Source organism: Haplochromis burtoni, unplaced genomic scaffold (assembly GCF_018398535.1).
Source record: "Haplochromis burtoni strain Fernald_Lab_line unplaced genomic scaffold, NCSU_Asbu1 Contig_462, whole genome shotgun sequence".
Classification (NCBI taxonomy): domain Eukaryota; kingdom Metazoa; phylum Chordata; class Actinopteri; order Cichliformes; family Cichlidae; genus Haplochromis; species Haplochromis burtoni.
In genome coordinates this window covers 60,812-71,297 of record NW_024582823.1, presented here as the reverse complement: position 1 = coordinate 71,297, position 10,486 = coordinate 60,812, and the positions used below count along the sequence as shown (strand labels likewise).

General features: G+C 41.0%; 1 protein-coding gene across 1 annotated transcript in view; it reads right to left on the bottom strand.

Annotated features, from left to right (window-relative positions):
- Positions 1–4,995: 4,995 nt before the first annotated feature.
- rpgra (retinitis pigmentosa GTPase regulator a) overlaps positions 4,996–10,486 on the bottom strand; it is a 15,989-nt gene continuing 10,498 nt past the window's right edge. The window contains exon 13 of the mRNA XM_042213647.1: positions 4,996–8,740. Coding sequence (XP_042069581.1) covers positions 5,519–8,740 — 3,222 coding nt within the window. The 3' untranslated portion in view covers positions 4,996–5,518. The remainder of the gene's footprint in view (positions 8,741–10,486) is intronic.

Below are 10,486 nucleotides of genomic sequence, written 5' to 3'. Positions count from 1 at the left end.
AAGCAACATTTTCAGCTCCTTTTTAAAAGAGACCACAGAACTCGGCTCAGTGGGAGAGAGTTTCAGAGTGTGTTGCAATAGCACTTTGTACAGAGTTTCAACATCTTTAACAGATTTTAGATTTCAGCCTAGTTTAAAATCAGATGGACACTTTTCAAAAGTGACAAGTATCAGCCAGTTGTACAACCAGTTTGTAATTCCAGTGAATCTTTTTAAAGTTTTTCCAGAAAAAATCATAAATCTTCAGAAAACTCAGAGCCTTTCTTGCCTTTTTTTAGCAAGTTGATTTAAAATGAAGATAAAAGTAGCCTCGCAGCAGTGTTTTTCACACACATCATCAAACAAGCTTTTATTAGAGTGTGAGTTCTTTAATCTATCACATTTAATGTGAGAAATGGAAGGGGGCTTTTATGCACACTTGGGTATATTTAATTTTATTTTACAAACATGTCCAAACTTCAAAATAATGAGGTCAGTAATCTCTGTGAGCCAAGAGTTCAGGCTTCAGACTGGCCAAACGCGTTTTTTTACACTTTTAACTCTGTGTGACGTCAGTGAGAGCGGATATCCCTAATATGGTCATCTCAAGCATACACGCCTGACTGTGAGCACACAATCCCCACCTACCTGCTGTTTGCAAGGGGTAACCAATCAGAAGCAACTTGCCTTAAAGAGAGAGGGAAATAAGCTAAAATAGCTTCTTTAAGACAGTGGATGGTAGTAGTATTAGACATAAAATTATAATTTTGAGCTGTGAATCACAGAGCAACCTTAGAGTCCAAGAATTAAAAAAAAAAAATCTGAGATATGACACTTTATTTTTTGTCCTATCTCCTTCTGCTCTCTTTTCTTTCCCCTCCTCTTACCACCAACCAATTGCAGCAGATGGCTGCCCCTCCCTGAGCTTGGTTCTTTATGAGGTTTCTTCCTGTTAAAAAGGATTTTTTCCTTCCCACTGTTGCCAAAGTGCTTGAGTCGTGTGATTGTTAGGGGTTCTTTCTAATATTGTAGGATTTATCTTACTATATAAAGCACCTTCAGGGAAATGTTGTTGTAATTTAGTCCAATATAAGTAAATCTGAATTGAATTATTAGGATATTAAGCCTCTGAATGCCTTTTCTATCACTGATCTAAAACTGCAAGTAGAAAATATTTATGGTTAATTTACAGAGTGAACCACTGAATAGTATTTTATAAAATTAGATATAACTGGAGCCACAAAGCTTTTGTACTTATGACTCTGCAAACACATCATTTTAAAAGTCTACAATCAAGAGTTCATGAATGTAAACACAGAAGATTTTACAACAAGGTGCAGACAGCTGGTTACCCTAATGAATATGGGGCTAGGTTAGACTTTGGCAGCAAGCATTTAAAGGCGCCTGCACAGTTCTGATGAACTTGTAGCAGAATGATGAGCAGAGACAAGTATGGAGGAGGAGAGAGACTGCTCATCATCCAAAGCATCTGTCAAACACAGTGGAGGCAGTGTTATCGCATGGCTGCAAAGGCAACCCAGGAGTTTCTCAAGGCCAAGCAGAAAAGCAAGGAAGGTCAAGCAGAACATCTCAATGGATTCTAGACTTTATTCAACTATTAACAAGAACAATGTGCATCATCCAAACACTTAACGAACCTAAATGTGACAGATATAAAATTACGCATGCACATACCGCACTGCCGACACTTTTATTTATGATCTTGTTTGCATGTAGAATAGTATAATATTTGGTACTCTTAGTTTAGCGAAGGCAGGACTTTTGATTTTTGTTTGTTTGCTTTAAGTTTATGTTCAAAGCATTGCATGTTTCACCAGAATATAAAATAATTCAGTAAAAGTAAAGGTAAAGTAAAATAAACATTAAAAGGTTGTAGTTAGTAAACCGTTACAAATTTTGTCTGAACTTCTGTATATTTGTAAAGTTGAGTGTTAATGAAATCATTTATGATTGTAAACGAGTGTTTACAATGTGTATTGTTGTGGCCGTTTTCTCTGCTCTGTTCCCTTTTGGAAGCTGAAATATTCCCCCGCAGAGAGCTCTTGTTTCTTTCTCGTCCCCTTAATAAGTCACATCCATTCTGTCATAACAGCTGAAAATAATATCACATAAACAATGGCTGCTTACAGCAGCACAGCTCAGCACTTAGTAATGTTAGCCGTTCATTGTGTTTGTGTTTCACAAGTCAAAATGTCTGGTGTGAACCAGCTCTGTTTACCTGATAGGGTTTAAATTATATTAACCTTTATGCTGAGCCGCTCTGCTCTTTCATCACCACTGGAGAGCTGCAGAAACAGTGCAACATGGAAACTTTGGCACAAGTTTGCTCCCTGTTTCAGTTTCCTAATGATGAACATTTTATAAGAAGTCGAGCTGAATCCAAGTTGTTTCCTAGCAACAATACTCTGACTCTGATGAGATGTTCTATAGTAACCATCATGATCTGTCTTTAGTGTTTTGTCTCCTATAGCTGAAACAGAAGCTGTTTCTGTAGTATGTTTTTTGCAAGATCTGACTTGATGTTTACTTGACAGTCTTCTAGAGCTAATGATTACTCTGTTTCATAACACGTGTACATGCACGCACTGCAGAAAAGCTGAGAGAGTACAGAGCTCCTGCAGGACTAATTGGTGTTTAATTTTCTGTCTAAGACAAGCATGAGGTTTGGATAGAAACCCTGTGTAGTGTGTAGTGCAGCAGAGCGAGTCCACACATGAAGGTGTCAAAACTCTCCTTGTCTCGACAGGGAACAGGAAAGAGGGGCGTGCAGTGAAACGACTGTGAGAGGATCTCCAGAGCAGTAATTATATGTGGGTTCAGGTGACCGTCTTGGCTTTGGTTGATTCGTTTAACACTTTGTTGTGCTGGTTACCACCAGTAATTTTGTCTTAGGACCGTCTCTGGATTTAGTCCGATGAGTTTAACTGTTGTTTACAGGCAAGAGCTGCTTTCTGATCCAGCTCAAGACAAGAATTGTGCCTAGTGTAAACACAAAGTAGTGTTGCAGGAATTTAGTCAACATCAAGGTAGCAAAGAATAACTGAACTTGAGCCATATGCTGAATGTAAAATTTAAATCAGTGAATTATTACAAATAAATAAGAAAGATTTCTACATAATTTTTATGCATCCTGATAAAATTTGGGCTTTTGATGATTTCTTTGAGCTGCAAGTTTAAATTGATTGGTTAAAAGTATACATACAACCCAGTAATGTGTAGTTAATTATCCCCCAGGGTGCTTTAGGGGTTCGGTTTGTAGGGCTTGATTACGGGTTTTGAGAAAACATTTGGACTTGCTCCACTGACAAAAGGCAGGAGACTGGAGACCAATTAACGGGGTTCAGCTGACAGCAGGAGGGAACAGAGAGAACAGATTATTACTGATCGGGGCATGGAGGTGAAGACAATCTGGCAACGTGTGCTGCACACGCCCACTTAATGTGGGGCTGCTGTCCAAGTGTGAGGAGAAGAATTGAGGTCTTTGACTCTGCCCTGAGGCAGACCTGCACTCCCGAGGAAAAAGTAAAAAGCCGTTTTAACAGCCCAGAGTATGCTACTATCACCTGCCACCATGCTTGACAGCTGTTCTTAGGTTTGAAAGCCTCACCTTTACTCCTCCAAGCATACCTTTTCTAACATCTGAAACTCCTTGTAAGCACTGTAAGCAGACTTGTGGGTAATTTTTGCAGAATGTTTTTCCCAAAGAAGAAAAACATGTGCATTAAAAAAATAATTATTGTCACTCAAATGCTGTCCTATCTTAACAATAACATTTGTCTTATTATTCTAAGCTGAGTGGCCACAAATTACTCATTTTAATCTGCAGCAGGCAGCAGTTTCTAATGAAGGTGCTCTGAAAAACCCACTGTAAAAACTCTGTTCAGCATCAGATAACAGACACAGCTGGTTGATGTAGTGGAGCATGTCTGAAGAGCCTTAAAACAGAAATATGTGTGCATATTTAACTTAAGCCCAACTGAATGATGTTTTTGTCTTAAAAACAACACTCACACATCAAAATGCTTTCTCTATTATCAATTATCTTTTTCTATTAACTACACTGTGATCAACACAAGTTTTCTCCTATTTCTGTGTGACATGTTTCAGTACTTCATTGTACACTTTTTCGCTGCAAACGTAATATGTGGACTTGTTTTGACAAATATGAAATATTCTGAAATAACTGACTCATAAAAAAGCTGTTTTCAGTATTTTATATACATTCATCAGAACAGGTGGAAGACTGGAGCCTAGATATACATTAGAAAATTATACAGTATTCAATTCAAGGCTCTATAATAAATACATAAACACTCTGATTAGGGTTAAGACAATATAGGAACATACCATCACCAGTTACTTTAGGTACATTTGCTCTCAGTTTGTTAGCTATACATCCATCCAAGTGACTCGTGAGTATCGCAGCGTAATTAGATACACTGAAACCTGGAAATATATGTGTCCATTGAACATAATCATGTTATCTTAAACGTTCATTTGTTTCAACAGCTGCAGCTATTGAGCTTCTTTGGAACCTAGTGTGTCGTACCTCCATATCATTATTATTATTGTATGTCATTCTCAGTGTGTTTTCTTTATAAATATCAATGTCACTCATGTGCAAAATAAGCAAATTCGCAAAACAGTTAAGTCATGTCAAGTCTATGTGTTCACATTTTGGCTTCAGTGCCCTCAAGCTAAGGTTTAAGCTAAGGTTGTCAAGAAGCGCTGTGTGGAAGGCAGGAGCCAGACCCAAAATGCAGGCGCTCAGGTACAAGGTTTAAACACAAAGAACTCAGCTTTATTTGCTGGCAGGGGAAGTCATACAAAACTAAACTGGGGAAAATATGAACTACAATTTACAGAGAGGAACATGAGGAAACACACAGCTTGAGGGACAACACGACACTGACTCAGAGAAACACAGGGTTTAAATACACTGGGAAGTAACGAGGGGAATGAGACACAGAAGGAGGGCACAGCTGGGAGAAATCAGAACTGACGAGACAAGGAAGCAAAGCAGAACACATTCACATAAGACACAGACCTTCAAAGTAAAACAGGAAGTATAACACGGAGACGCGAAGTTGACACGGTGGAGACAGCAACTAAGAAATACAGAGACTTACACGGAACAGAGCGGGCACAGAGAAACATGAAGGGCAGGGGATCAAAACTAGAAACCATAGAATAAATCACACAAGTACAAAATACAAAAATCACAAAGAACTAAAAACGCTGGATCAGGAGACCCAGGATCCTGACAAAGGTAGTGCCAAATACACCACTTTAGTGTTGTTCTACACAGAGCACCACATGGATATCAATACGCACATGAAAATAGTTCTTGACAAAACTTAGATTGCAGTATAAATGTCTTGACTGCCTTGGACAGTGTAAGGGTTTTTGAAAAGTGCTTAGACACACTTGTTATGTGTTTTCAGAGCATAAAGAATAACTCAGACGAAGCTCGTGTTTAGCTGAGATTTCTGTGGGTGTGGCTTCACCGTGGGCGTGGTCACTGCAGGTCTAGGTATTGAGGCAGGACATCGTTCCAGAACTGCTGAGAGTCCTCAGCTTTCGCCCCCCCTGCAGCTCTCTGCCTGGTCCTCGGTGCTGGTTTGGGTGCTTCTTTCTGTTTGCTGCTTCGGTCTGGTGGCGGTTTCTGTCGCTTCTCTTTTTTTTTCTTTGCTAATTTTGCTTGGTCCTCCTCTTCCTCATTCTCCTCCTCTTCTTCTTCATTTTCATCTCCTTCTTCCTCTTCCTCAATTCCCTCTTCTTCTGCCTCCTCCTCCTCCTGGTTCTCATTTCCCTTTTCCTTATTCTCTTCATCCCTTTCTTCTTCATCACCCTCTTCCTCACTATCCTCATCTTCATCATCAGTTTCCTCATCATTACCTTTCATGTCTTTCCTTTTTCCTCTTAGCCTTGTCTGTTTTTGCTGTTCTTCCTCTTCTTCCCCTTCCTCCTCACCTTCCCCCTCCCCCTCCTCCTCCTCCTCCTCCCCTTCATCACTCTCTAACAGATTTTTTTTAGCAGGCTCCATGCTTTTATTTTTTCCTTTTGGTTTCTCCTCTTCCTCACTTTCATTCTCTTCCTCAGCTTCTTCTTCTTCATCATCCCCTGTATCCTCCTTCTCTTCCTCTTCTTCTATGTCTTCGTCCCCTGTATCCTCCTCCTCTTCTTCCTCTTCCTCTTCTGCAGACTCTTCCTCCTCCTCACTCTCTTCTTTGTCCTCATCCTCTCCATCTTCTGTCTCAGCTTCCCCATCACCTACGGACTCACTTTCTTCCCTTTCCTCACCTCCTTCTTCCTCTTCTTCTTCATCACTTTTTTCATCTTGGAGTTCCTCTTCATCAGCCTCGCTATCTTCTTCCTCCTCTCCCTTATCACTGTCTTGCTCTCCTTCACTCTTATCTGCCTCTTCATCTTCAACAGAGTCCTTCTCCTCATCCTCATTTTCTGTGGAGGCATCATTTTGTTCCTCAGTTTCGCCCTCTTCATCTTCATCATTTTCTTCTTCTTCTTCAGTTTTGGCAGATTCTGCAGTGTCTCCTTCCTCTCTGTCCTCCTCCCCCTCTGACTCTCGGTTCGTGCTCTCATCGCTCTCTGATTCATCACCGCTTTTCTTCTCTTCATCCTCACTCATCTTGCTCTCTTCCTCTTTATCCTCTTTACTCTCTTCATCACTGGACTCTTCATTTTCACCTTCCTCCTCTTCCTCCTCAGCTCCTTCACTCATATCAGAGTCACTCAATCCGTCACTTGTCTTCTTACTGCTTTCTTCCTCTCCTTCAGTTTCAGCAGCATTAGTTTTATCACTCCCTTCATCTTCATCACTCCTGCTTGTTTTCTCGTCACCCTCTTCTTCCTCAGATACATTATCTTCCTCTCCCTCTCCCGTATTGCTCTCCTCTTCTGTTTCTTTGTCACTACTACTCTCACATTCTTCCCTTTTATCTTCACTGTCACTTCCACTCTCGACATCTTCATCTTCATTCTTTCCCCCATCCTCAGAATCTTCATCCTCTCCAGATGCCTTGTCGGATTTCTCCTCCACTTCTTTTTGTGAATCTTCCATGTGTTCACCCCTGATCTGCTCAGACAGGCCCCCTTTCACTGCCTCCCCCTCTGATGGATCACGACTGCTGTCATCATTTTCTACTTCTTGGGATTCATTTACAGATTCCGATGGAACACCAGCTTGAGCATCTGTCTTCAGGCCATCCTCCGTTTCATTCGAGGAAGAAAAATGTGACAATGTGGAGCACAAGGACGGCTCCGTAACTGCACTTTGCTTCGTGAATTGTCTGACTTTACTGAGCGTTTTAGAGGGTGTCGAGGTGGCTTTGTCACTGTCAGACTGCACACTTGTCACTGCCTCACGAAGGACCTCAATAGCTGCACCTGCAATCCCAGCAACTGGAAGAAGCGACGCTGAATTACTGAGAATTTCTCCCCAATTTGTTTTTCCCCCATTCTTGCCCCGAGTGTCCTCTTCATCTGTTTCAGAAACACGGGAATCCATAACAACAAGCTTAGCGCCTTGCAGGGGTTTTGCAGCTCTAGGAGAATCCACTTCTGGGCTTTGAGGGGAAATTGGGTTACCTCTCACTTCTGTAGGTGTATCCTGCTGAGATGACGGCAGGCTGGAAGCTTCACTCTTTGGTTTAGCCTTCATCTTATTCTCAGAGTCAACATCCCCCTCACCTTTAACTCTGATTTCCTCTTCCTTGCCTCCTCCTCTTCGTTTTGTTTTTGCCGTCTTTTTGTCCTTTATTTTTGACAATTTCTGCTCATCCACAGTTCCACCTTTCATCTTCAGAGTGGCGTCTTTGACACAATTTAACTCATTTTCCTCACACTTTTCTTTGCTTTCACCTTCAATGAGGGGATTTTCTGCACATTTACTTTGATCCTTGACTGGTGTTGGTTTAAGCTCTTGCAATTTTCCCTTAACTTGCAATGGTGTTTTTCTGGAGACAGATTTCTTGGTTTCAGCCTTAAAAGGTGTTGTGTTTTCTTCCTGTGCTGCTGGCGATTTAGCATCCACTCCTGGTACAGATTTAACCTTGTGCTGATCTTTTGTTAGAGTCGATTTGACTCGCCGTGTCCCCTGACTCGCCACTTCAACAGGTTTGACGTCATCACTTCCCCTCTGAGTTGCTTCATTTTCCTTTACGGCATTTTCTGTGGATGCTAGACTGGCTGCTTGATTCACTTTACTGACCTTGATAGAAGGAGATTTCGGATCTAAAGATGATGATTTCTTTGTCTCCTTTTTTGGGGTCCTTGTCAAGCCTTTCTTCAGAGAGCTGTTATCCTCTTCATTCGGTTTATTACTTTCTCTCAAATCCTCAGTTTTCCTCGTCTTGTGCTTCACTTCAGTCACTCTCTCCTGTGCATCTGTCAGCGTCTGTTGTGTTTTTGTGCTATGCTCTGACGGTTTCCTCTTATCTTGCTGTGATGATTTAAAATGCGGGAGCTGCTTTTGAGCTTGCCTGTTTTCTGAAGTTTTGATGTTGCTGGACTCCTTGGTGATGTTCTCTTTGCTGTTTGAAGTCACTTTGTGATTTTTCTTTGTGCTCTTCAGAGGAGACACTTCTGTCTTCAAGGTGCTGGGGCCCTTCATAAGCTCTGTTGGCAAAACCTTAGGGGAGTTTCGGTCGGTCTGGATCTGTTGTGCAAATGGTTCTGCTTCCTTTACTGCATGTCTAAAAGCTCTGCCCTTTTTCTTTCCCTGTAACAAATCACATAAGGATTCAGAAAGATATAATACAAAAAAGAAAAGTAGATTAAAGAAGGAAAGCTGCACAAGCGGAGCGGCCATCAGTATGACTGCATATGTAATTTGTACAATGGTTTATGTGTTTTTAATGCTTTAAATATCATCTTACCTACCTACTGTACTTGCACCCTACTATTATAGACTACTAGAGGTATATTTCAGTGGTTTTCAAAGTGTAAATAGAATGTCAGGGCAGACTCGTATAATTAGTTGCACTGAAGACTTTAGTAGGTGTGCACGAATAATTAGTGTCAGCAGTTTGGTGAAATATATTCCCCTTCTCTTCCTGAGTTATGGCACTGACAAAAAGTGAATGAAAAAAAGTGTTTCTGCTGAAAATTATGATGTCACAGTGAACCCGCCTTTTGACCACCAATGACTGTAAAAGTTCTGTTAAATCTCAACGATTTCAATGTCAATTCATGCTAAATTACACATATATAGATTTCATTTGTAATACTGGCAATATGTATAATATAATATTTTATTCTCTTGACTACTGATTATTTTAGAAAACATACTGTCTCAGACTGACGCTGAAAAACTAGTTCTAGGCGGGACTACTGTAATTCGTTATAATCAGGATGTTGTAAAAACTTCCTAAAAGGCCTTCAGTTAATCTAAAATGGTGCAGCAAGAGTACTGACAGGGACTAGAAAGCAACAGCATGTCTCTGCCTGTTAAATGCTAGATCGAATTTAAAATCCTTCTCCATGCATACAAGGTGTTGAATAATAAGGCCCCATCTTATCTTAATGACCTTATAGCACTGCATCACCCCAGCACAGTACTGCACTGCCAGACTGCAGGCCTACTTGTTGTTCCTAGAGTATTTAAAAGTAGAATGGGAGGGAGAGCCTTCAGTTTTCAGGCCCCTCTTCTGTAGAACCAGCTTCCAGTTTGAATTCGGGAGACAGACACTATCTCTACTTTTAAGATTAGGCTTAAAACTTTCATCTTTGATAAAGCATATATTTAGGGCTGGATCAGGTCACCGTTAATCCTCCCTTGGTTATACTGCAATAGGTTTAGGCTGCTGGGGAATTCCCATGATGCATTGAGTTTCTCTTTTTCAGCCACCTTTCTCACCCACTATGCGTTTATACACTTCTCTGCAATCATTAGTTATTAGTCATCTCTGGAACTCTGCCACTGCGCGTCTTTGTACCATCTTTCTCCCCTCACCTCCAACCGGTAGCGGCAGATGCCAGTCCCTCCCTGAGCCTGGCTCTGCTGGAGGTTTCTTCCTGTTAAAAGGGAGTTTCTCCTTCCCACTGTCACCAAAAAGCTTACTCATAGGGGCTCATATGATATGTTTTCTCTGTTTTCTCTGTGTTATTGTAGGGTCTTTACCTTACAATATAAAACACCTTGAGGCAACTGTTGTTGTGATTTAGCATGATATAAATAAAATTGAAATTTCTCTCACACTTAAAACCCACACATGTGAGGATACACATATAGTACTGCGCAAACACAAATACACAAATTTACCCCTGCAGTGAGGACAGGATTGCTGGGGGGGGGCACCACGTGTTGCAGTAACCGTTAGCTCACAGCAAAGTAGGAGACTCTTTCTCAACTTGCTTCATCACTGGTTGTGGAAACACTGATGAGATGTGGCAAGATTCCTGAGAACTTTTCCAAAGCACTGCATGTGTGTGTGTGTGTGTGTGTGTGTGTGTGTGTGTGTGTGTG